The 24,834-nt window shown below is 43.5% G+C and overlaps 1 protein-coding gene across 1 annotated transcript; it reads right to left on the reverse strand.

Annotated features, from left to right (window-relative positions):
* Positions 1–4: 4 nt before the first annotated feature.
* Positions 5–24,520, reverse strand: arg2 (arginase 2). Its single transcript, XM_080203137.1, has 8 exons — positions 24,383–24,520; positions 24,079–24,151; positions 4,432–4,606; positions 3,810–3,969; positions 3,566–3,660; positions 2,506–2,610; positions 1,031–1,167; positions 5–856 (listed from the first exon to the last, which is right to left on the reverse strand). Exons 1-8 carry the CDS (start codon positions 24,497–24,499, stop codon positions 654–656), a joined length of 1,065 nt encoding a protein of 354 aa, XP_080059263.1. The 5' UTR covers positions 24,500–24,520; the 3' UTR covers positions 5–653.
* Positions 24,521–24,834: the final 314 nt, after the last annotated feature.

The raw sequence follows: 24,834 nt of genomic DNA on the forward strand, positions 1-24,834 counted from the left end.
AGGATGCATATTAAAGTACTTTTATTGCTGAACCATTCCATTCTTCATCATGTACTCAGCCTGCTCAGAGGACTTCCCTGTGGTTTGATGGGTCTTGCAGCTGATGAAGTATCTTGGAGCAAGATGAAGAAACTTAACAAATTAAGTTGCATTTGATCAGTCTCTTAAATATTGCCAATAACTACATTGTAGTAATGTGCACAAACTTTTAATAAAGTCATTTGATATTTAACAAGTGTCCTATTGGTCTTAAGTTATTGTCTGGAGGGAAAATTTAATATACATTATTAACAGTATACCAAATTATCCCTCCAACAACTTTAAAGGATTTTTATGCAAACAAGCACAGCTTTTGCGCTTCTCTCCTGGCTAGAAAACAGCTACTTTGACAAGTTTATTCAAATTTATCTCCAGCTGGTTGAATAGGGAAATGATATTCATCCTATTCTTCACACTGGAATGTATAGAAAAAGATCAGGGGGGTTTTGTTCACAATACCTTATGAATAAAGAGGGAAGGGCTGAGAACACACTGTGCCCCATTGTGTGTCCCAAGGGTAAAGTGTATGTGGAACAAAATACTATTCCTAAATTTCAGTTCTGGAATATGAATTTGTACAAATGCGACAGCGATTCCTTTCTCCAACCAAGGTCCTAAAGCCGTAATGTCTGTTCATTTGTCCCATATGTTGCACTGGGTGTTGGCAGTTCATCACATTTGCCATGGGATCCTTCTCGGGCCTGTCCCAAAGAAAAGGAGATGACATCCAGAGCAATGTTTACTGTAGCATTAAGCTCCTCATCTGAAGTTGCAAGCTTAGGGTTGACTTCTACCAGGTCCATTGCAGACAGCATCCCTGCACATGAAATAAAGACATCACTGCAATTTAATGCAAGCAAACAGCCAGTTTAAGAAAAATGAGTCACCTCACACCAGCAAAGCCCAAGAATGGCTGAGTGAAATTGTATTCCCTCCACCCTCCCCAACTTGGGATAGACAGCTAGCTGTCTTTCGGCTATTTGTTTCATACCTGTGTTATGAACTTCCTCAGCAATATACATTCCTTCCCGATAAGTTAATCCTCCAATCACTGGAGTGCCAGTTGCAGGAGCTAAAGATGGGTCAATGGCATCCACATCAAAACTCAGGTGCACTGGTCTTTTTTGTCTGAAAAAGAACACATTCCAAATTAGATTTGCATACTTATGCATGTAACAATTGCTAATCTATGCTTAGTCATACTGTGCAGAAAGAGCCCATTGAGTCTGCACTGACAGTAACTACCCACTAAAGGCAAGCTAATCCCATATACTTGGATGTTATATTTTAAGTGTCATCCAATTTTTTTTTATATAAAGGCTTTTGGCCTCCACTACCTTCCCAGGCAGCACATTCCAGACTCCCACCACCTGTGTGGAAAAGTTTTTTTTTCAAATCCCCTCTGAATCTCCTGCCCTTCACTCAAAGTATACCTCCTTGTGATTGACCATTCAACCAAGGGGAACAGCTGCTCCCAACTTGTCCAAACCCCTCCCTGTCTCTCCACCACCCTGGCCTTCTCTGCTCTAAAGAAAACAATCCAAGCCAATTATGGTTTTAACTCTCTAGATTCTGACATTAAACACAAGTGGGACCAACTCATCTTAAATACCCAGACTCATATCCCAACTGATGCTACACCGTTCCCAGTTTTTTGTTTAGGTCAAAAAAGTAGACAAACTCAAATTAAATTAGGACAAAGTAAAAGGGGCAGCTCACCGAAAAGAAGGGGATCAGCCCAAACAAAAAGTACAAAAGGAAACACAAGACAAATCAAAATGCGATTGTCAGGGTCTGTAACACGCCCCAGCCCCTGTGGTGCCCAGCAGGCATGGAAGGCATTGACTGTGCCTGTGAGAAGGCAGACAAATTACTCATCTCTAATCTCTCTGCTAATTAAACTGTATAATGGGTTAGAAAGTGATCCAGCACAATTATGCTTTCCCCATTGTGTTACTCAGATTTATAATCCACATGACAATGTTTTACAAATTGCCCTACAGCAAATTCAAATAGCTAGTCCTTGTGGGCGACCAAAGACAAAGTCTTAACAGGTAATCAGGTCTTAGCCCCATAAAGACCTGATTACCTATTAAGACTCACATTCCAACCATTATCTTGTAAATCAAGTCTGTGCCTATATGTCCTGTTTGTGAACCCAACTCTTCACTCACCTGAATGAGCAGTGCTCCGAAAGCTTGTGCTATCAACTAAACCTGCCAGACTTTAACCTGGTGTTCAGACTTCCTTCTGTACCCACCCCAGTCCAATGCTATCATCTCCACATCTATTTTTTGCCCTTCTAGCCACATCTCTGATTTTAGTTTGCATTAAGTTTCATCATTTAACCCATAGGCTGTATAAACCTCACTGCAAGGAGTGCTGAGCTGTCTGGATAGTCTGGAACATAGGGGTCATTTTCCAAATCAAAACATTGCAACATTTGATTCTTCTGTTGAAACCTACTTTCCGATTAGGTGATCAAAAGTTCTTTCCATTACTTTTTGTATTCCGAGTTGATCCACCTCTTTCATAGAGAAATATCGGATGCCAAAGTTTTTTAGGATGTAGCTGTTGGTAAGAAAAAAGAAAAATGTTTGCCAAGTTAAAATTGCAAATGCTTTGAATGAAAGTTGTGTGTAAGCCCTAAAGTGGCCTTAAATCCACAAGACAGGTGCTACTGCAGCACTGGGGTGGGTGGGATTATGTTTTACAAAATGTGGTTTACTGTGTCCTGCATATCCAAATGGAAATAATGATTTAAATAAAGGAACTTGATATTAAAATGTATAGAAGTTTAAGCAATAGGCCAAATATATAGTTTCAATTTTAAATCAGCTAGACCCTCAGCGATACTTCAGCCGCCTAAAGCAAAACTGTGTCTGTTTCAACCTACCTAATATTAAGCTGATCTTTCTCTGTACCCTAGCTATGGACTAACATTCATTCTGCACCTTCTCCTGTTTATGGTATGCTTTGTCTGTGTAGTGCACAAGAAACAAAAAACAATATTTTACTGTATACTAACATGACAATAATAGATCAAATATTAAGCTGATCTTTCTTTATACCCTAGCTGTGACTGTAGCACTACATTCTGCACTCGTTTCCTTCTCTACAAATGAGATGCTTTTTGTCTGTACAGTGCACAAGAAACAATAATTTTTGCTGTATCCCTATACACAAGACAATAAATCAAATTCACCACAAAGATAGTAACACTAAAATTGAAAATAAAATAGGCAGCAGAGTGGATAGCACTGTTGCCTCAGAGCCAGGGGCCCTGATTCAATTCCTGGTTTGGGTCACTGTGCAGGGTCTGCATGTGCTCCTCGTGTCTGTGTGGGTTTCCTCCCAGTCTGAAAGACATGCTGGTTAGGTGCATTGACCATGCTAAATTCTCCCTCAGTGTACCTGAACAGGCACCAGAATGTGGTGACTAGAGAATTTTCACAGCAACTTCATTGCAGTGTTAATGTAAGCCTATTTGTGACATTAACAAATAAAATTTAAGTAATGTTCTTACAATTCAGCAGGATCAACATCCCGTATTCCAATGTAAACCAAGTCCTTTGTGGAGATGCAAGGAGTGACCCAGGAAAATCCAGGAAGTGATGGTATCTTTAAATTAAAGGAAAAAGAGTCACTTCTAATTTAGGCTGCAAATTTACACTGGTCAAATGCAGCCAGAGCAAATCTTGCTGGGACATTTAAGACAAAAAATTGACAAGATGTCACTTAACTGGTTTAATGTCGGTATAAAATGTTACCTTGTCCTGGAGCTCTCGAATAAGGAATGATACTGGCTGTCCATGCAGGTTACCACTCATTGAAGTAAGAGGTGTGTTTAGATCACAATGTGCATCCACCCATATGACACATAAATCAGGTCGCTGCTGTGCGTGTCCATGGACCGAACCAATTCCTAAACTGGATATTAATGATAAAAAAAAGGAAAAGAAAATGATGAACGTGCTTTGAAAAACTAACACTGCATGGGTAAGAACAAACAGCATTTTCAGATTTAGCCAGGGTCCAAGCCTCCCCCCCCACCAACAAAATTCTAATGCAACTTAAACTGCAATCAACTTCTTGCAACAATTCATTTTCAGACAGAGATCATTTTAGAATTTAGGGACAGCACGATAGCTCAGTGGTTAGCACTGCTGCTTCACAATGCCAGGGACTTGGGACCTGGCTTGGGTCACTGTCTGTGTGGAGTTTGCACACTGTCTGTGCAGATTTCCTTCCACATTCTGAAAAACGTGCTGGTTAGGCACCAGAGCATGGTGACTAGGGGAATTTCACAGTAACTTCATTGCAGTGTTAATGTAAGCCTCACTTGTGACTAACAAATGAACAAACTTTTGGAACTGCTGTTGGTGATCTCACCTGTGGTCTCCTCCAAGCATAATGCTTAGGTGGCCATCACCAACCGCTCGGCTGACTGCTTCAGTTAACGACTGGTTGGCTAAACCCACCGTTCTTGGGTGGTGGACATTGTTATACGGTGTATCGTTAGGCACAGTGGTGAAATTCAGGTCTCCATAGTCATACACTTTACAACCTGAAAAATCAAGTCTTTAATGAATTTTGGAAAAGTAGCAGTCTACGTTAGAAATGACATTTCGCTGACTTGTGAATGCCCATTTCCAAACTTTTCATTGGATTCTCACTTGGGTAGCCAGGTTTGATGCAACATCTTTGTGCTTAGTCTGACAAGGAATTTACCCCTTTCCAACATACCAGTTTACTAATTCACTAAAACGTAAAAGACATTCTCTCCTCAAGTCGTATTGTTGCTACACTGGATGTTAGTTGACTACATAAGAACATAATAGGAGCAGAGTAGGCCATCTAGCCCTTCGATCCTGCCCCACCATTCAATAAGATCATGGCTGATCTGTCGCTGCTCAGTTCCACTTTCCCGCCCTCTCCCCATAACCCTTAATCCCCTCTCTTATCAAAAACCCATCAACCTGCATCTTAAAAATATTTAGCGAGGCAGCCTCCACCACTTCAACGGGCAGAGAATTCCAGAGATTCACCACCCTTTGAGTGAAGAAGTTCCTCCTCAACTCTGTTCTAAACCACCCCCCCTTTATCTTGAGGCTGTGCCCCCTAGTCCTCCTGTCTTTTTTGAGCGGGAAGAGTCTCTCCACCTCTATCCTATCCATCCCATTCATCATCTTATACGTCTCAATGAGATCTCCCCTCATTCTTCTAAACTCTAACGAGCCCAGTTTATTCAGCCTCTCCTCATAGCTCAACCCCCTCAACTCTGGTATCAGCCTAGTAAACCTCCTCTGCACTCCCTCCAAGGCCAAAATATCTTTGCGCAGGTGCGGTGCCCAAAACTGCACACAGTACTCCAGCTGCGGCCTCACCAATGCCCTATACAGCTGCAGCAAGACCTCCTACTTTTATATTCAATCCCCCTCGCTATGAAGGCCAGCATCCCATTCGCCTTCCTGACCACATGCTGTACCTGCAAGCTGGGTTTTTGCGACTCATGCACAAGGACCCCGAGGTCCCTCTGCACCGTCGCCTGCTGCAGTTTTTCGCCCCGTAAGTAATAGTCCTTCCTACCATTCTTCCTACCAAAGTGGACCACCTCACACTTGCCAACATTAAATTCCATTTGCCATTTCCTGGCCCATTCGCCCAGCCTATCTAGATCCTTCTGCAGACTCTCCACACCCTCCGCACAATTTGCCGTTCCCCCAATCTTGGTGTCATCAGCAAATTTCGACACCCTACACTCAGTTCCCTCCTCCAGATCATCTATATAAATGGTAAAAAGCTGAGGCCCCAGCACCGACCCCTGGGGCACTCCACTAGTCACCATCCGCCAATCCGAATAGCACCCGTTGACCCCCACTCTCTGCCTCCTATTTGACAACCAATCCTCTATCCACGCTAACACCCTACCCCCAGCTCCATGTCCCTCGACCTTCTGCAATAACCTCTTGAGGTACTTGGCAAACGCCTTCTGAAAATCCAGAAAGACCACATCCACCGGCTCTCCTCTATCCACCGCCCTAGACACATCCTCAGAACTCCAGTAAATTTGTCAGACACGACTTTCCTTTAACGAAACCGTGCTGCGTCTGCTCTATCAAGCAATTCCCTTCAAGATGCCTCGCAATTTCCTCCTTAATGACAGATTCTAACATTTTACCTACCACAGACGTTAAACTAACCGGCCTATAATTCCCCGCCTTTTGCCTGGCACCCTTCTTAAACAACGGCGTAACATTAGCCGTTTTCCAATCATCCAGCACTTCCCCGGAATCCAGCGACGTCTGGAAAATAACCACCAAGGCATCCACTATCACCTCCGCCATTTCTTTCAGGACCCTCGGATGCATTCCATCCGGTCCTGGGGACTTGTCCACAATCAGCCCCTCCAGTCTGTCGAGCACCGCCTCTCTAGTAACAGTAATGTCATTAAGACCCTCCAGTCCTACCACCTTTCCATCGCTAACACCCGGCAAATTATTCACGTCCTCCTCCGTGAAGACCGAAACAAAAAAGTTATTCAATACCTTAGCCATATCCCCATCCCCTACCACTAGGTCCCCTTTCTCATCCTCTAAAGGACCAACATTCACCCTAGCCAGCCTCTTCCTTTTTATATATTTATAAAAACTCTTGCTATCCTTTTTTATATTAAGCGCTAGCCCAGCTTCATAGTTTCTCCTACCCTTCTTTATCAACTTCTTTGTCAATCTTTGTTGACATTTAAACCTCTCCCAATCCTCTTCTTGCCCACTACTCTTAGCTACTCTAAATTCCTCCGCTTTTAATTTAACACTTACCTTCACCTCCTTCGTTATCCACGGCTTATTACCTCTCCTCCTACTATCCTTTTTGACCATCAGAATAAATTTCTGCTGAGCACCAAGAAAGATCTCCTTAAAGATCCTCCACTGCTCCTCAACAGACCCTCCCTCCAACACGCTCCCCCAGTCCACATTCGCCAATTCTTCTCTCATCCTACCGTACTCCCCTCTGTTCAAACAAAGGACGCGTGTCCGGGAACCCACTTTCTCCTCCTCCATCTGCACCAGAAACTCCACCATACAATGATCACTCTCCCCAAGAGGATCCTTCACCACAAGGTCCCTAATTCTACCCGCCTCATTACATAGCACCAGATCCAAGATAGCTCGCTCCCTCGTCGGCTCCAACACACACTGTTCGAGGAAACTATCCTGGCAGCATTCCAAGAACTCTTCCTCGAGCCCCCCGCGTCCAACATGGGTCGACCAATCAATATGCATTCAATTCAGATCAGCTATAAAATATTGGTTATCAGCATTAATTGGAATGTGGAAAGAATATTAGTTTGATTTATTTTTGTCACATGTATTGGTATACACAGTGAAAACTATTGTTTCTTGCACACTATGCAGACAAAGCATACCATTCATAGAGAAGGAAAAGGAGACAGTGCAGAATGTAGTGTTAGTCATGGCTAGGGTGTAGAGAAAGATCAAATTAATGCGAGGTAGGTCCATTCAAAAGTCTGATGGCAGCAGGGAAGAAGTTGTCCTCGAGTCAGTTGGTATGTGTCCTCAGACTTTTGTATCTTTTTCCTGAAGGAAGAGGGTGGAAGAGAGAGTGACTGGGGTGGGTGGGGTCCTTAATTATGCTGGCTACTTTGCCGAGGCAGCGGGAAGTGTAGACAGAGTCAATGGATGGGATTGGGGGGTGCTAGTTTGCGTGACAGACTGGGCTACATTCATGACCTTTTATAGTTTCTTGCGGTCTTGGGCAGAGCAGGAGCCCATACCAAGCTGTGATACAACCAGAGATAACGCTTTCTATAGTGCATCTGTAAAAGTTGGAGTGTGGGGTAGTCGGCATGCTAAATCGCCTTAGTTTTCTGAGGAAGGTGGTGTTCCGAGTCTACTTTTATAGAAACAGACTTTGAGCCAGGTTGGGTGAGGGAAGGAAAGAAACTTATAATTTTAGTGGATTAGGATGTATTTGGCTGTTTTGACTGGCAGATCTGCCAGAGGGGAACTAGTCAAATTTCCATTTCTACTTGTCATTTAAATGAGACCCACCTGCTTCTCCAAAGGATTGGGTTGTTTTTATTATCTTATAAATTGAGAGTCTACATATGCCCTGTTTGTGAACACAACTCCCACTCACCTGATGAAGCAGTGAATAAAGAACAAAAACAGCCTGGGAAACAGGCCCTTCGGCCCAACGAGCCCACGCCGCCATTTTAACATTACAGTCCCCCCCCTCCACTCTGAAAGCTTGTGCTACCAAATAAACCTGTTGGACTTTAACCTGGTGTTGTGAGACTTCTTACATGTTTTTAAAACCCAGAAGGTAGACATCATTGTAGATTCAAGTGTCTAATTTTTATGGAATGTGGCTTGGCCGCATTCTGGTGCTAAAGGCTTCCTTTATGTGATGTGGGCACACACTCAGTGACGTCTGAGGGAGTTTCATGACTCTGACCCAGTAGTGAAGAAATGACAACATATGATTTTTAAGGGGCATCTGGACAAATGCCCAAATGGGATGGGAATAGAGGGATATGGTCCCTGGAAGGTGGGGGGGGGGGGGGGGGGGTTTAGTTCAGACAGGCAGCATGGTCGGTGGAGGCTTGGAGGGCCTGTTCCCACGCTGTAATTTTTCTTTGTTCTTTGTAAATGGTGGTGTTTCTATCCTGGTGTACTAGTCTGAAGTTGGGGGATTTGGAAAGTACTGTTGAAGGAGCCCTGGAGAATTGCTACAGTGTAGCTTGATACAGTACATAACTGTTGTCACTGATCTTCTAGTGGTGGAGGCAGGTGAATTTTAAGATGGAGATTAGGACGTTGATCAAATGAGCTGCTTTATCCAGCTAAGTGAGAAGTATGTCACCACACTCCTGACTCGTGCCTTGTTGATAGAAACAGGAGTAGGCCATTTGGCTCTTCAAGCCCACTCCATCATTCATTTTGATCAACTCAATATCCTGATTTTGCACCCCCCACCCCCCCACTCAATATCCCTTTAGTCCCAAGAGTTATATCTAATTTCTTCTTAAAGTCAAATGTTTTGGCCTCAACTACTTTGTGTAGTGAATTCCACACATTCACCACTCTGAGGTAAGGAGAAATTCCTTCATCCAGTTCTAAAAAGGTTTACCCCTTATCCTCAAACTATGACCCCTAGTTCTAGACTCCCCTACCATCAAGAACATTCTTTCTGAATCTATCCTGTTTAAAATGTTAAGTTTCTATGAAATCCACCTTCACTCTTCCAAACTCCAGTGAATATAATCCTAACGATCTTAGGATCTCCTCATGACAGTCCTGTGATTCCAGGAATCAGCCTGGTAAACCTTCACTGTACTCCTTCCATACCAAGGACATCCTTCCTCAGATAACGACACCAAAAATGGCCTCACCAACACCATATACAATTGCCGTAAAACACTTTCCTATACACAAATCCTCCTACTTGAAGGCCATTTGCCTTCAATGAGATTTACTAGGATGCTGCCTGGTATGGAAGATCTTAGCTATGAGGAGAGATTGGGCAAATTGGGGTTGTTCTCCCTGGAAAGGAGAAAGGAGGGGAGACCTAATAGAGGTGTATAAGATTAAGAAGAGTATAGATTGAGTGAACAGTGGGAAGCTTTTTCCCAGGTTAGATGCAAAATCACAAGGGGTCACGGGCTTAAGGTGAGAGGGGCGAGGTATAATTCAGATGTTAGAGGGAGGTTTTTCCACAGAGGGTTGCAGGGGCCTAGAATGCACTGCCAAGTAGTGTGGTGGAGGCAGGCACGCTAGAGTTGTTTAAGGCTTACCTAGATAGGCACATGAGCAGACTAGAGATGGAGGGATACAAAAGAACGTTCTAGTTAAGGATCAAGAGCCTCAGGACGTTCCTGGCAATCAGATTCCTATGGGCCATCCAGCATATTTTAAGGCTCACCTGTCTCTTACATTGGAGCTACTGGGAATCTTTTGTGAATGTCTGTAAAGGCTGTTGTATGTTTATTGATGTTTTTTTTTTACATCCACAGGTGATTCAGTCCACCTTGTTGGCCAACAAGGGGCATATACGCGATGGGTCGTGCAAGGGCTGCTCTTGGTTGTTGCTTTGAGTTGCCCAGTGCTTCACGTCGTTAGCATACGCTTAAACTGGACCAACTGACGGGCAACACGACAGCTCAGTGATTATCACTGCTTGCTGTGCAGTTACAGGGACCCGGGTCGGATCTCCGACTTGGGTTGGTGTCTGTGGGAGTTTGCACATTCTCCGGGTGCTCCGGTTTCCTACCGCACCCCAAAAAACGTGCTTTTAGGCTCATTGGTGTTAATAAATTGTCCCCAAATTGGATCTCCCTTAATCTAGTGCACATAATTCTGTAAATTTATACCCCTTTACTGTGGAGTAGACAATGAGATGTAGACAAAAGTCGTAGGTAGGAGGAGGATTGGAATGAGGCACTGAGTGTTAAGATGGGCGGTGTGGGCTTGTAGGGCCAAATGGCCTGTTTCCTGTGCTGTGTTGTTCTTTGTTCTTTACTGCCTGTGTGCAACAGGTGTACCAAGACAGACTGTGGGGAAATCAGATGGCAAATTACTTGCCACAGAATTCTCAGCCTCTGGCCTCCTTTAGTTGCCAAAGTATTTACATGACTGGCCAAGTTAGGTCTCTGGTCAACTGACCCAATTTGCTCACTAGTCCACTGTATAGGAGGAAACGCTGGCATGGTAATTAGCCCTGCTGCCTTACGGCACCAGAGAGCTGGATTTGATTCCTGGCTTGGGTCACCATGTAGAGTTTGCACATTCTCCTTGTGACTGTGTATACTTCCTCCAGGTGCTCTGGGTTTCCTCCCACAGTCCAAAAAAAAAATGTGCGGGTAGGTGGAGTGGCCAGGCTAAAATTGTCAGGGGGATTAGCAGGATAAGTGTGAGGTTACCAGGATAGGATCTGGGTGAGACTGTTGTAGGTGCAAGCTCGATGGGCTGAACGGCCCCCTTCTGCACTGTAGGGATTCTATGAAAACAAGTGACAAAAAACATGTTCCCCATTTGAACTGTTTAGTTGCACTAATCTAATAATTGTGCTGTCAGTTTTGATAACTAGATTAAATTACACTGACAGGCTAACATCAGTTTTAGACACAGGTAGAGGAACTCTGATCCCTCACTGTTCCTTTTGTATGTATGTGCTACATTCACAGTACAAGTCACAGAACAACACAGAATGCCAAACCTTGTACAACTGAAAAGGGCTCAATGATTTTGCTGGGGTTCCTGGTTTAATCCTCCTGTCTTTAGCACAGAAGCAAAACCTTCCAAATATATTCAAAATAGTTCAAGAGGAGGTGAACCAAAAAGAGGGAGTCTACACAAAGTAAATGTCTCTGTTCATAAGTTACTTTTAACATGTTCCTGCTTGCTATACAAGAAAACCTGTGGAAATTCTTAAATGACGTGAGATTGATGCTATGTATTGAGCACTTTCTAGTGAGCAACTAATTGGGATGAGTCTATTTGCTCTCTGCTAATGCACACTAATGTCCCCTTTTTGGCACCCAACTTCTAGAACAGATAAGCCCAGCTAAAGGCTGGAAGGCCACACAAAGTTCCTTTCTTTGAGACTAAAATGCTGCTTTCTGGCCAAAAGTCTCAAAATAAAATCATACAAACCCTACAGTGCAGAAAGAGGCCATTCAGCCCATCAAGTCTGTGCAGACAACAATCCCACCCAGGTCCTATCCCCGTAACCCCATGTATTTACTCTGCTAGTCTCCCTGACACTAAGGGGCAATTTAGCATGGCCATTCCACCTAACCTACACATCTTTGGACTGTGGGAGGAAACCAGAGCACCTGGTGGAAACCCATGCACACACAGGGAGAATGTGCAAACTCCACGCAGACAGTGTGGCTGGAATGGAACCTGGGTCTCTGGTGCTGTGAGGCAGCAGTGCTAACCACCATGACAAGATTGTTCTCTCTTGGCCACATTTCCCAACCTTACTTAAAATTGTTATGTATTCAAGTACTCCCAGTGCTGAGGAGAGATCACAAACCAAGCTGTTCCTGCCACAGACATTACTGAAATGTCACAGGACATTGCATAACTAAACCATCTGACCTCTTTCATCCTGCGCCACCATTCAACATGATCATGGCCAATCTTGGGCTGCAACTCCTTTCTCCCACCTGTCTCTACAATATTGGGAGCATAGAAAAACTACAGCACAAACAGGCCCTTCAGCCCACAAGTTGCACTGATGATATCCCTACCTACTAGGCTTACTTGTAACCCTCAATTCTATTAAGTCCCATGTACTCATCCAGCACCTTAAACCTGTGTCCTCTTGTAGCAACCATTCCAGTCCAGGAAAAAGCCTGAGAGTCCCTTGATTCCGTGCGATACCAAAACTCTGTCCCAGCCTTTCTCAGAAGACTAAGGAAATTTGGCATGCCCACTACAACCCTCACCAACTTATACGGATGCACCATAAAAAGCATTCTTTCTGGTTGTATCACAGCTTGGTACGGCTCTTGGGCAGAACAGGAGCCAAAGAAACTAAGGGCCATGAACGAAGCATAGCCCATCACTCAAACCAACCTCCCATTTATTGACTGTCTACACTTCCCACTGCCTCAGAAAAGCAGCCTGCCTAAATAAGGATGCACCCAGATCACTTTTCCACCTTCTTCCTTCGGGAAAAAGGAACAAAAGTCTGAGGTCACGTACCAACCGACTCAAGAACAGCTTCTTCCCTCCTGCTGAATGGACCTACTTTGCACTAAGTTGATCTTTTTCTACACCTTAGTTATGACTGCAACACTACGTTCGTTACTGAGAGAGGCAAGGAAATTGCTGCAGCCTTGAGAAAAATCTTTGTATCCTCACTAACTACAAGGGAGGTCCCAGAGGAATGGAGAATAGCCAATGTTGTTCCTTTGTAAAGTTCACTGGCCTGTAATTACATCAGTGGTAAGGAAATTAGAGAGGATTTTGTGACAGGCTTTATTCCCGCTTGGAAATCAGTGGACATATTAGTGAGAGGCAACTTTGTTTTGTTAAGGGGAGTTCGTGTCTCATTAACTTGATTGAGTTTTGAGGAAGAGACAAAGGATTGATGAGGGTAGGGCAGAGGATGTTGTTTACATGGACTTGAGTAAAGCCTTTGACAAGGTCCCTCATGGCAGACTGGTGCAGAAGGTAAAGTTGCATGGGATCAGAGATGAGCTGGCTACATGAATACAAAACTGGCTCGGTCAAAAGACAGAGGGTAGCAGTGGAAGGGAGCATTTCTGAATGGAGGGCTGTGACAAGTGGTGTTCCTCAGGGATCAGTGCTGGGATCTTTGCTGTTTGTAATATATAAATAAATGATGGAGGAAAATGTAACTGGTTTGATTAGTAAGTTTGCGGACGTCAAAGGTTGGTGGGTTTGCAGATAGCGATGAGGGCCAGAGGATACAGATCAGTTGGAGACTTGGGTGGAGAGGTGACAGATGAAGTTTAATCCAGACAAATGAGGTAATGCATTTTGGAAGGTCTAACAAAAGGAAATATACAGTAAATGGCAGAACCCTTAAGAGTATTGACAAAGGGATCTGGGTATACAGCTACACAGATCAGTGGCAATGCAGGTGGAGAAGGTAGTCAAGAAGGCATACAGCATACTTGCCTTTCACCAACCAGGGCACAGAGTTTAAAAATTGGCAAGTCACACTTAGTTAGGCTGCATTTGGAATATATAGTGTTCAATTCTGGTCGCCACACTACCAGAAGGATGTGGGGGCTTTGGAGAGGGCACAGAAAAGATTTACCAGGATGTTGCCTGGTGTGGAGGGCATCAGATATATGAGGAGAGGTTGGAGAAACTTGGTTGTTCTCACTGGAAGAAGAGAGGTTGAGGGGGCGACCTGATAGAAGTCTACAAGATTGAGGGACATGGACAAAGTGGATAGTCAGAAGCTTTCTCCCCCCAGGTGGAAGAGTCAATTACTGGGTGGCATAGGTTTAAGGTGCGAGGGGCAAAGTTTAAAGGAGATGTAGAAGGCAGATTTTTCTTCAAAAATGGAGGATGGTGGGTGCGTGGAACTTGCTGCTGGGGGAGACAGTGGAAGCAGATACAATAGTAATTTTTAAGAGGTGTCTTGACAAATATACGAATAGGGTGAGAATAGAGGGATGTGGTCCCCAGAAGAGTAGGGGGTTTTAGTTCAGTTGGGCAGCATGGTCATTGCAGGCTTGGAGGGCTGAAGAGCCTGTTCCTGTGCTATAATTTTCTTTGTATTCTGAACTCTCTCCTTTCTTTCTCTATGAAGAGTACACTATCTGTATAGCACACAAGAATTAATACTTTTACATGTGACAATAATAAACCAATTAAGATGTATTTAAAAATGAAACATTCACAATGCTGTGGGATAATAAGAGTTCCAATGGTCCATATTCTTTTGAGTGAAATAATTTCTTCTCATCTGAAAGCTGAACGATTGGCTCCTTATCCTGATGTGATGCTTTTACATTCCCCAATAAGCAGAAACAAAGTTCTTCCCAAGCAAGTCCCAGAGTTGTGTGTGTTTCAGTTATAACCTGGGTCCTCTGATACTACAGGGGAAAGCTTTACCCTGGGCAGGATCTGAAGATCATTGCACGACTGCCTCTAATTTACACAATCTCTGCTTATAGTCACTACTCTGCTGATAGTGGGATGTTACGATGTGGAGATGCCAGCGTTGGACTGGGGTAAACACAGTAAAAAGTCTGACAACACCAGGTTTCAGTCCAACCGATTTATTTGATAGTAAACTCACTAGCTTTCGGGTTAGCCCCTTCGTCAGGTATAGATCCATAACCAGCTGCAGCACTGAACAAAAAAAACACACCCCCAAGACAAATTAGGAATGTTTCTTGCAGCCAATACAATCTTAATGTTCTCTCCCAGAGGTACTGCCCAATTACAAAAAGCCTTTCACTTTGTAATGGAACATGTATATTGGACAATGCCACCAAGGGTTGCCCACAAGTTACAATTATCTGCAGGGGCAGGGGAGAAATAGGAAAAGCTTCCTGTTCTTTTGATCACAAGTCAGAACAAAGCAAATTAACTGAAGAACATCAGAACTGGGATCAGGAATAGGCCATCTGGCTCCATGAGCCTGCTCTGCCATTCAATAAGATCATGGTTGATCTTTTGTGGACTCAGCTCACCATAACCCTTAATTCCTTTACTGTTCAAAAAAAAAAACCATCTATCCTTGCCTTAAAAACATTGAGAGATAGCCTCAGTGGGCAGGGAATTCCAGATTCACAATTCTTTGTGTGTAGAAGTTCCTCCTCAACTCAATCCTAAATCTGCTCCCCTTTAGTTTGAGCTACACCCCCTAGTTCTAGTTTCACCTGTCAGTGGAAACAACATCCCTTCTTCCATCTGATCTAATCCCTTCATAATTTTAAGAATTTCTATAATATCTCCCCTCGTTCTTCTGAATGCTAATGAGTATAGCCCCAGTCTACTCAGTTTCTCCTCGTAAGGCATCCCTCAACTCTGGAGTCAACCCAGTGAATCTCCTCTGCACCTCCTCTAGTGCCAGTATATCCCTTCTCAAATAAGGGGATGTGATGTGTTACTGATGTGGTTGATAGTGTCAAGGGGCCAAAGCTCATGAAGCTCCATCCAGTCATGAAAGTGTGTAGTTGCAGGAGTGACTTGGAAGATTAGTAATGCCAAATAAGGAGCACGCACAGCAAGTTCCATATTAATAGTTAATGAGCGTTTAAATATTTATATTTCCCTTTGACCTGACATTATCAGCAACCATTAGAGGACACTTGCTACCAGTTTCAGCAGCTGAACATCTACACTCATTTCTCACCACCCTTCTCTGCTTTGCAAAGCAAAGTTTAAGGCCATCGTGACAGAGTTCAGGGAAAATGTGGAAAGACTGACGATGCAAAATCGAAAATCTGATGTTCGCAAGTTGAGATATACAGCAGAATTAGGCCATTCAGCCCATCGAGTCCACTCCATTTGATCACCCCCATTTTTCTGCCCTTTCAACCCAACAATTAAAAATCTGTTTAACTCCTCCTTAAAATTTACTCACTGTCCCAACATCTACTGCACTTTGGGATAGCAAATTCCACAGATTTCATAACCCTTTGGGAGAAGTAGATTCCCCTCAACTCAGTTTTAAATTTGCTACCCCTTTTCCTAAGACTATGACCTGTTGATAGTCTGAAACATTTCTCGGTTCTCCATCAAGCTTGGGATTTTGCAAAGGGCTGTGGATGAGGAATCTGCCTTGATTAGTCCTGCTTGCTAAAGTTTTAAACCAGAATTGAAATGATATTATGAAGTGGAAAGAGAAGGCTAGCTTACATCAACAGCAATTGTAGGTTGTAATGGGAATTAATTCCCAGCCATACAATAGCCTTGTGATTAAGAGGGGTGCAAGTTATAATTAAGGTTTAATATTGTCTGTATACTTCATAGAATCCCTACAGTGCAGAAAGAGGCCATTCAGCATGGAGCCTGCAACAATCATCCCACTGAGGCCATATCCCTGTATTTACCCTGCTAATCTCCCTGACGTGAAAAGGAGAATTTACCATGGCCAATCCACCTAGCCCACACAGCTTTGAACTGTGGGAAGAAACCAGAGCACCTGGAGGAAACCCACACAGACACAAGGAGAACATGCAAACTCCACACCGACAGATAGTTACCTGAGGCCAGAATTGAACCAGGGTCCCTGGCACTTGGAAAAACTGAACCCGTTTTCCCCAGAGAAGATTTGATCGAAATATCCAAAAATCACAAGGTCGAGGCAACTAAACATGGAGAGAATGAATAACCAGAAACACCCCAAAGGCAATTGGCAAAATAAGCAATGGTGCAGTGAAACGGTTAGGATCCAGAATGCACAGCCTGGGAGTGTGGTGGAGGCAGATTCAATTGATGTCTTCAAAAGAATCAGATAATTATCTGACAAATCTATTGGGAAAAGACAGGTGAACAGGACTAAGTGAGTTGCTCTTGTTGAGAGCCAGCACTGATTAGATGGCCTGAATGGCTTCCTTGGCTGCAACAAATGATTAATAATTTATATTAGATGGGCCAGCTTAATTTATTGTGCTCACAGTAAATAGCAAGGCATATTTTTAAGAGAAGGCTGTTGGAACTATGAGATGCAGAGCAAGAATTGCCATAATAGCAAGGCAGGTGAAGGCCCTGTTAATGAAGATGGATTGGTGAGTTCAGCCTGTGATCAATAATATCTGGGAAGAATTTGCTGGAATGGACAAGGAACTAGGAGAGGACAAGCATAATGTGGGAATAGCATGTGGTACAAGATGCAGCATGGACAGGATTTGGGACAGGTTTGCCTCAAGAGCAGCAAAGAACACTGCAAACTGATGAAATTGCAAAAGCGTTTACATAAATCCAAACAGCTTCCTGATAAGATAAGTAAACATTGCTCACTCACACTGAATTCAATGGAATGAAAAGCTAGAGTGGCTTTCAGCAGGAACCAAGAAATAGTCAATGAATTATTATAGCACAGGAGGCCACTCGGCCCAACGAGTTCACACCTAGTCTCCATAGACAATCTAGTCAGTCTCATTCCTCTCTCTGCAGCCTGCACCTCTATCTCCTTCAATTTTGTTCTGAAATTATTGCTGCTTCCACCACCCTCATGGGCAGCAGGTTCCAAGCCATACCCAATCTTGCATAAAAAATTCTTCATGATCCCCTTGTTTATTGCCCAAACTTTAAAACCCTGTCCTTAGTCCTTCTGCTATCAGCTACTTGTTGATCTTGCGCAAAAAGGTGTCAATGACATTGTCTCCTTCCCTCCAAGGGGAAAATCCCACCTTTTCTAGCCTAACCTTGTAGCTTAAATCCACTCCCTCCTCTCAATCTCTGGAAACATTCTGGTAAATCTCCTCTGCACTCCGAGCCCACACATTGTAAAGTGTGGTGACCAGAATTTTAAAAAGTTACTTGTTGGTGGCACATTGTGAAGCAGCAGTGCTAATCAACGCCAGGTACCTGGGTTTGATTCCCAGCTTTGGTCACTGTCTGTGTGGAGTTTGCTTGTTCTCCCAGTGCTTGTGTGGGTTTCCTCCCACAGTCCAAAAGATGTGCTGGTTAGGTTCATTGGCCATTCTAAATTCTCTCAGTGTACCCAAACAGATGGCAGAGTGTGGTGGCCAGGGCATTTTCACAGTAATGTCATTGCAGCGTGAATGTAAGCTTACTTGTGACTAGTTAAAAAAACTCCTCTAATTGTGAAGCCCAAGATCCTGTACAATTTGCTAACTACTCACTCTTGCCACTTACTTTGGATCCTGCTGTCTCTGCACACACACAAACTAAGCAGCACAATATCCATATTGCCTCTCCCTATATACATCACATCAACATTTGTGGGATTAAGTTCCATCCCTTCAGCCCACGTTCTGTTGCAATCAACCAATTTTCCTTTTGGTTTGCCACATCTCCAAGTTTGGTATTGTCAAGTTTTATGAGAAGTTGTGGGTCATTTAGTATTACCACACAGTAAGATTTTGATTTATCATTACCCTGCATCCCAATACAAGTGACAAAGTATTGTTTCTTGCACGCTACACAGACAAAGCATATCATTCATAGAGAAGGAAAGGGGAGGGTGCAGAATGTAGTGTTACAATCATAGCTAGGGTGTAGAGAAAGATCAACTTAATAAAAGGTAGGTTCATTCAAAAGTCTGATGGCAGCAGGGAAGAAGCTGTTCTTGAGTCAGCTGGTAGGTGATCTCAGACTTTTGAATCTTTTTCCTCCCTGATGGAGGAAGGTGGAAGGAATGATGTCCAGTGTGCATGATTATGCTGGCTGCTTTTCCAAGGCAGCAGAAAGTGTAGACAGAATCAATGGATGGGAGGTTGGTTTGCTGGTGGCCTTAGGTATCCCTCACAGGCTACATTTTCCATTACAAAGTCACCAGGAGAATCTATGAAGGAGCCACAATGGAACCCCAGAAGTACCTAGAGTTGGACATCATGACAGGAGAAGCAGCATTAGATGTGTGATGTTTGGATGGCTACAAAACAAGGGTGGTGACATGGAACCAGAACACAAGAGAAACTAGGAAAGGACAGAAATGACCAAGTTAGAAAGCAAATGTTTATTAAAAATATTTAATTTAAAATAGTTCAATCTCAAGTTTTTGTTGAAAAACAAAAAGCAGGTAGTTGCTCCAGTTTCAACTGATGTTGTAAGTCACTATTGTTTGTACCACACTCTTAATAGGGTAAGAATTTGGTTCCAAGTTTAAAAAACAAACTTGGAATGTAGGATCATCAAATACAAAACTAGCAAAACCAGCACAAGATGTTGATTTATGCCAATGTGTCAGAAACAAAACAAGCAGCTCTTTCCATTTACCCAAACAATACACTGGGTTCCAACAAGTGTCAGCGGCTGTTGTTTGTAGCTATTCCTACCAGGAGCTCTGCTGTCATGCAATGTCACACCATCCTCACACATCCAATGCAGTTCACCTGCAACCATTCTGACTTCACCCGTGTCATCCAACCACACCTACCCCTCTTTCTGCTCCCTCCACACAAGATTTCTAATTTTTCAGCGCTGATCAAGTGAGTGAAATACTGACACTCTTTCTGGATGTCTATATAAAAGAGAGTTTATTTTTATCCTCTTGTAATTTTAAGCACTTCACTTATCTTCTTTATAAGGACATAGATATAGGAGCAGAAATAGGCCATTCGGCCATCAACTCTACTCTGCCATTTGATCATAACTGAGATGACCCTCATCCCCGTAACCCTTCCACCCAGTTAAAAATTGGGGTAACTCCTCCTTAAATTTACTCACTGTCCCAGCATCCACAACACTCTGGGGTAGCGAATTCTATAGATTCACAACCTTTGAGAAGTAGTTTCTCCTCAACTCTACAGGTTCATATTACCATCCACGTCTTAGCATCCTCATTTCAAAAGCCTGGGTTTTCAGCCACAGAGCTTTACCCATTACCCAGGCTTCTGAGGCAGCCAGCCGGAGTTACAATTACTTTTGGCTACCTCCATCCTTCTAACTTCAGCAAATTAAGTGTCAGAAACAAGGGAGTTGGAAGGAATGAATTGGAAGAAACTAGGAAGAAGATTGATGTAGATGGACTGGAACAAATGTCAACCCTAACCTTGCACTGATCTTGCTATTGGGGGTGGTAGACTCCAGCATGATGCCGGACACTTTTTCAGAGCAGCCTGATGAGACAGCACAGTTACCAAACCAAAAAAGGAAAATAGAAAAAAGTTGCCATGCATCCATTGATATGCAGTGAGCTCCTCCCCAGATTAGCAGATAAGTCACCAATGACATCTTTCAGTTATTTTGCCCCTCAACGTCTTTTCATTGCAAATTCCCATCTCAAGTCATAACAACTGTTCCTTCTCTGTTAGGCAGCAACGGGTCTGCATTGCTACGGCACAGTGGAAGGCAATGAGCAGCCTGGGGCCAATGTGCCTACATAGGTTTCCTCCCACATTTCAAAGATGTGAGTTAGGTTGATGGGCCATGCTAAATTGACCCTAGTGTCAGGAGATTAGCAGGGTAAATGTGGGATTATGGGAATAGGGCCAGGGTGGGATTGTAGTTGGTGTAGACTTAATGGGCCAAATGGCCTCCTTCTGCACTGTAGGCGATTGTATGGATATGGCTCCCAGTAGTATTTTGAATACAGCACCACGAGACATTGTTGACCATTGCACAAATGCAAGGATATCACATTTCACTGATTTCCATCCATGTAGTTTTTCCTCCTGCCAGCGTGGCTGAAGTGATTCACACATAAAGCAAGGGGCGAGTGAGGTGAGGAGGGTGCTCAAAACATTGACTGAGAGCTGTGCGCTCCCTGTGTCCACATCCTTATTTTTGCCATTTAAAGTTGCTGACAGTTTTTTTTGTTCAATTGTGGGACATGGGCGTTGCTGGCTGGGCCAGCATTTATTGCCCATCCCTAGTTGCCCTTGGAGGCAAGTTGAGATACAACCATATTGCTGTGGCTCTGGAGTCACATGTAGGCCACTCCAGGTAAGGATGGCAGATTTCCTTCTCTAGAATGAGATTACCAGATGGGGTTTTCTGACAATTGACAATGGTTTCATGGTCATCAGTAGACTCTTAATTCCAGATTTCCTAAAATATAGTATCCAAATTCCACCATCTGCTGTGATGGGATTCGAACCCAGGTCCCCAGAACATTCGCTGAGTTTCTGGATTAATTGTCCAGCGATAATACCACTAGAACATTGACATATTTTAGAGGAACACAATGATTAAGCATTTTCTAGAACTCATTATGAAATAATTGGCGTGTATTACATGAATTCAGTCTTACTCATGGAATTGCAGTTAGCCCGATTTCAATCTCATGGCCCACTGAGATGGAGGGCCACTCATGCAGCCCACGTCACACTCTATCATGGCTATCAGGCCTCAATATCAGGATATATCCCAAAGCTGTTTAGTTCAGATTGAGCACAAGCATTTTGAGTTCAAACATTATCAGTATTGTGGGAAATACAGCAATCTATATATTGTTATAATTCAGATCAAAAACTCAAGTATTTTGTGGAGCCTGCCTGAATCAAAAGTTTTGCATCTTGAATTTGGCTAGGATAAGCATGATAGGTTTCACTTCAGGTATGATTCAAATGACCCACCAGGGAGCTTTTACTAAAGTTTATTTAAGAATATAGTTAACATTATAGTAAGAATATTAGTAATAACTGGCAGCATGATGGCACAATGGTTAGCACTGTTGCCTCTCAGCGCAAGGGACACAGACTCAATTCCAGGGTTGGATCACTGTATGGAGTTTGCACGTTCTCCCCATGTGGGTTTCCTTCGGGTTCTCTGGTTTCCTCCCACAATCCAAAGACGTGTTGCTTAGGTGCATTGGCCATGCTAAATTCTCTCTCCACGTACCTGAACAGGTGCCGGAGTGTGGCAACTAGGGGACTTTCACAGTAACTCCATTGCTGTGTTAATGTAAATCCACGTGACACTAATAAATAAACTTAACTTCTATCAACGACAAAAAAACCCAAAAACCATGAAAATGTATAACCTTAAAATATAGCAGCTGTCCCAATCAAACCGAACCCATAAACAAGACCCTTTAAAACAGGTTTAATACAGTATACACCAACACTCATGTGATACTGGAATTGTTTCCTGCAATTCTCTAGATACTCAGAACAGCTTCCCAAAACACCACAAACTCTAGGCAAACCACCAACAGCTGATTCTCTTCTCCTCCTCCCTCCCCAACCCCCATCAGATAACCAATCGAATTTCCAAATAGAACAGGGAGAGAGAAACACTTCTTTTCAGCGTGCTGTCCCTTCCAAAACTAAACAGCAGCTCAAACTGAAAACAAGAGCACCATCACCTGACCTGCCAACCAGTTTTTCTCCTAACAATGGAGTCAGATATCCCAGTAAAAGTAAATAAATCCCCATTTAAGCAGCAACAAAAAGACTTCTCCAGACAAACCAAAAAATCTCCTACAAGTAAAAAAATATAGTGATGTTGTTCACAGGGGAGGAGATACTGATCAGGACACCAGGTCTAAATGATGAAACAAGGTCACTTGTGTCCTGTCCCTCATCTGAGAGGGGGGCCAACAGTTGAGTGCTGCCAGGATTTAGTGCTCCAAGTCCCTGGAGCAAAAAGCAAGAATGTTACCAGTGTAGCACCAGCGGTAATTAATAACACACTGAAATCTGGTAGTTAAAAGGAGAGGATTTGAGTATGAGGATAAGGATGTTTTGCTGCAATTGTATCGAGTGTTGCCGAGGCCACATCTGGAGTATTGAGTGCAGTTTTGGTGTCCTTGCTATAGAGGGAGTTCAGCAAAGGTTTACCAGGTTGATTCCTGGGATGGCAGGTCTATCATGCGAGGAGAGACGAAGTCGATTGGGGCTATATTCACTCGAGTTTAGAAAAGGGAGAGGAGATCATGTAGAAACTTCTAAAGTGTTAACAGGTTTAGACAGAGTAGATTCAGAAAGAATGATCTCAATGGTAAGGGAGTCTAGAACTAGGGGTCATAATTTGAGGATAAGGGGTAAATCTTTTAGGACTGAGAAATGTCCTCACCCAAAGTGGTGAATATGTGGGGTTCATTTCCACAATGTAGTTAAGGTCAAGACATTGTTATTTCAAGAAGAAATTAGATATAGCTTTTGGGGCTAAAGGGATATGAAGGCGGGGGTGCTATCAGGATAACGAACACAAAGATCAGCCTTGATAAAGATAAACGCTGGGACAGGCTCAATGGGCCGAATGGCATACTGCTGCTTCTAGTTTTTATGTAACAAGAAACTTTATACAAACGAGATACAAGGTTTTAAATATACCGTAGCTCATACACAAAAAAGTAACCAAAAATTGCAAATGCAACAGAAAGACGGGTCAGGCAGCGTTAACATTAACTTGCATCCCAGTCCAGAAAAAGTTAGTCAATTCTCAGACCCACAGGTCGATGCAAGTTTACTGCCCTGCATTCCTAACGGAGGGGCAATTGTTTGTTTTTGCACTGCCTGAAGCTTCCCCAAGAGCAGGGGCCAAGGAAAGAGACAGACCCTGAGCAGAGGCTCCCAACAGCAAGTCCAACACTTTGTACACAGTAACCTCCTGTGTTTGTCTGTGTGTGGGGCAGCGCATCACATTCTAGAATGGATACACCATGTGGTGTAAGGTCTTAATAATAGAAATCAAAAGGGAAGGGAGGGGGAAAAGAGTGCAGCAGCTCAAAGTTATTTACCGTACTTGTTTATTTTTCTAAGAAACCCGAAATTTGATAATATAACAATGCTGGCTGAGGAATAGCTCCCTCCAATTGCGTGGGGAAATTGAATAAAAGAGGGGCGATCGGAGCACATGAATGCAGAGCTCCCTCTCTCTCTCACATTATGTCTGGCTTTGTGCCTGAGGCCAGAGTGGCAGCCCAGCTCACAGCACTCACCCAGCCCCGATAGCCTCTCCGCTAAGCCGGCGTCCCGGATCGCTCGGGGCCCACCTTCCACTCCTCGCCGCTTCTGTGCAAAACAGAAAAACATTTGTGTTTTTTTTGTCGCTGTTTGTAGTGTGAGTAACAACAAGGCCGGGAAATCAATCATGTTTGTTAAACAAAAAAAAGAGATAAAGACAGCCGGCAATTCAATTTCACCCCAGCAGTGGATTGAAATGTAGCAAAAAAAAGCTACAATGGGAACAGATACATTCAGTATCCAAATCCAAATAAACATTAAATAACGCTTGCTAGCTACCTGGCCGTAGGAGAATGGTGCTCCTATTATTCCCACTGAATGCACCGATCGTCTCTGCTTGGGGAACCAGCCAAGCTGTTTCTCCAATAAGCACCTTAGTCCTCTCTGCAAAGACATCGCTCCTGTTTAATACCGAGCGCTGGGAGCTGGCTGCTTTTTATAAATGCACCGCTCTCCAACCCTCTCCAATTGGCCCCGAGCACCGAAGGGAGGAGCTTTTCAGAGGGTGGAAGAGAGGGAAATAGTGTAAGCGGAGACATCCCTGCAGTGTAAAGGCTGGACGAGTTTAAAAATATCTTCCTAACTTAGCGTTCCCGCTGCATGCACCAAAGACCCAAGCTGCAGATTTCTTTTGAAAGTTGTTGATTTCCGCCCCCCTCCCTTATAGGACTGTGATTCCACAAATGGTGAGTACCTCCCCCTTGCCTAGATAGATAGATATTACATCTGCA

The sequence above is a fragment of the Carcharhinus amblyrhynchos genome, chromosome 14 (genome assembly GCF_965287045.1).
Source record: "Carcharhinus amblyrhynchos chromosome 14, sCarAmb.v2.hapA, whole genome shotgun sequence".
NCBI lineage: Eukaryota > Metazoa > Chordata > Chondrichthyes > Carcharhiniformes > Carcharhinidae > Carcharhinus > Carcharhinus amblyrhynchos.

Coding starts and splice junctions, on each gene's coding strand:
- arg2 (XM_080203137.1), bottom strand. CDS start 24,499: ATGTCTTTGCAGAGAGGACTAAGGTGCTTATTGGAGAAACAGCTTGGC. Junction 4,607..24,078: donor GGAGAGGCTATCGGGGCTGG/GTGAGTGCTGTG, acceptor TTGATTTTTCAG/GTTGTAAAGTGTATGACTAT. Junction 3,661..3,809: donor TTCGAGAGCTCCAGGACAAG/GTAACATTTTAT, acceptor TTTAATTTAAAG/ATACCATCACTTCCTGGATT.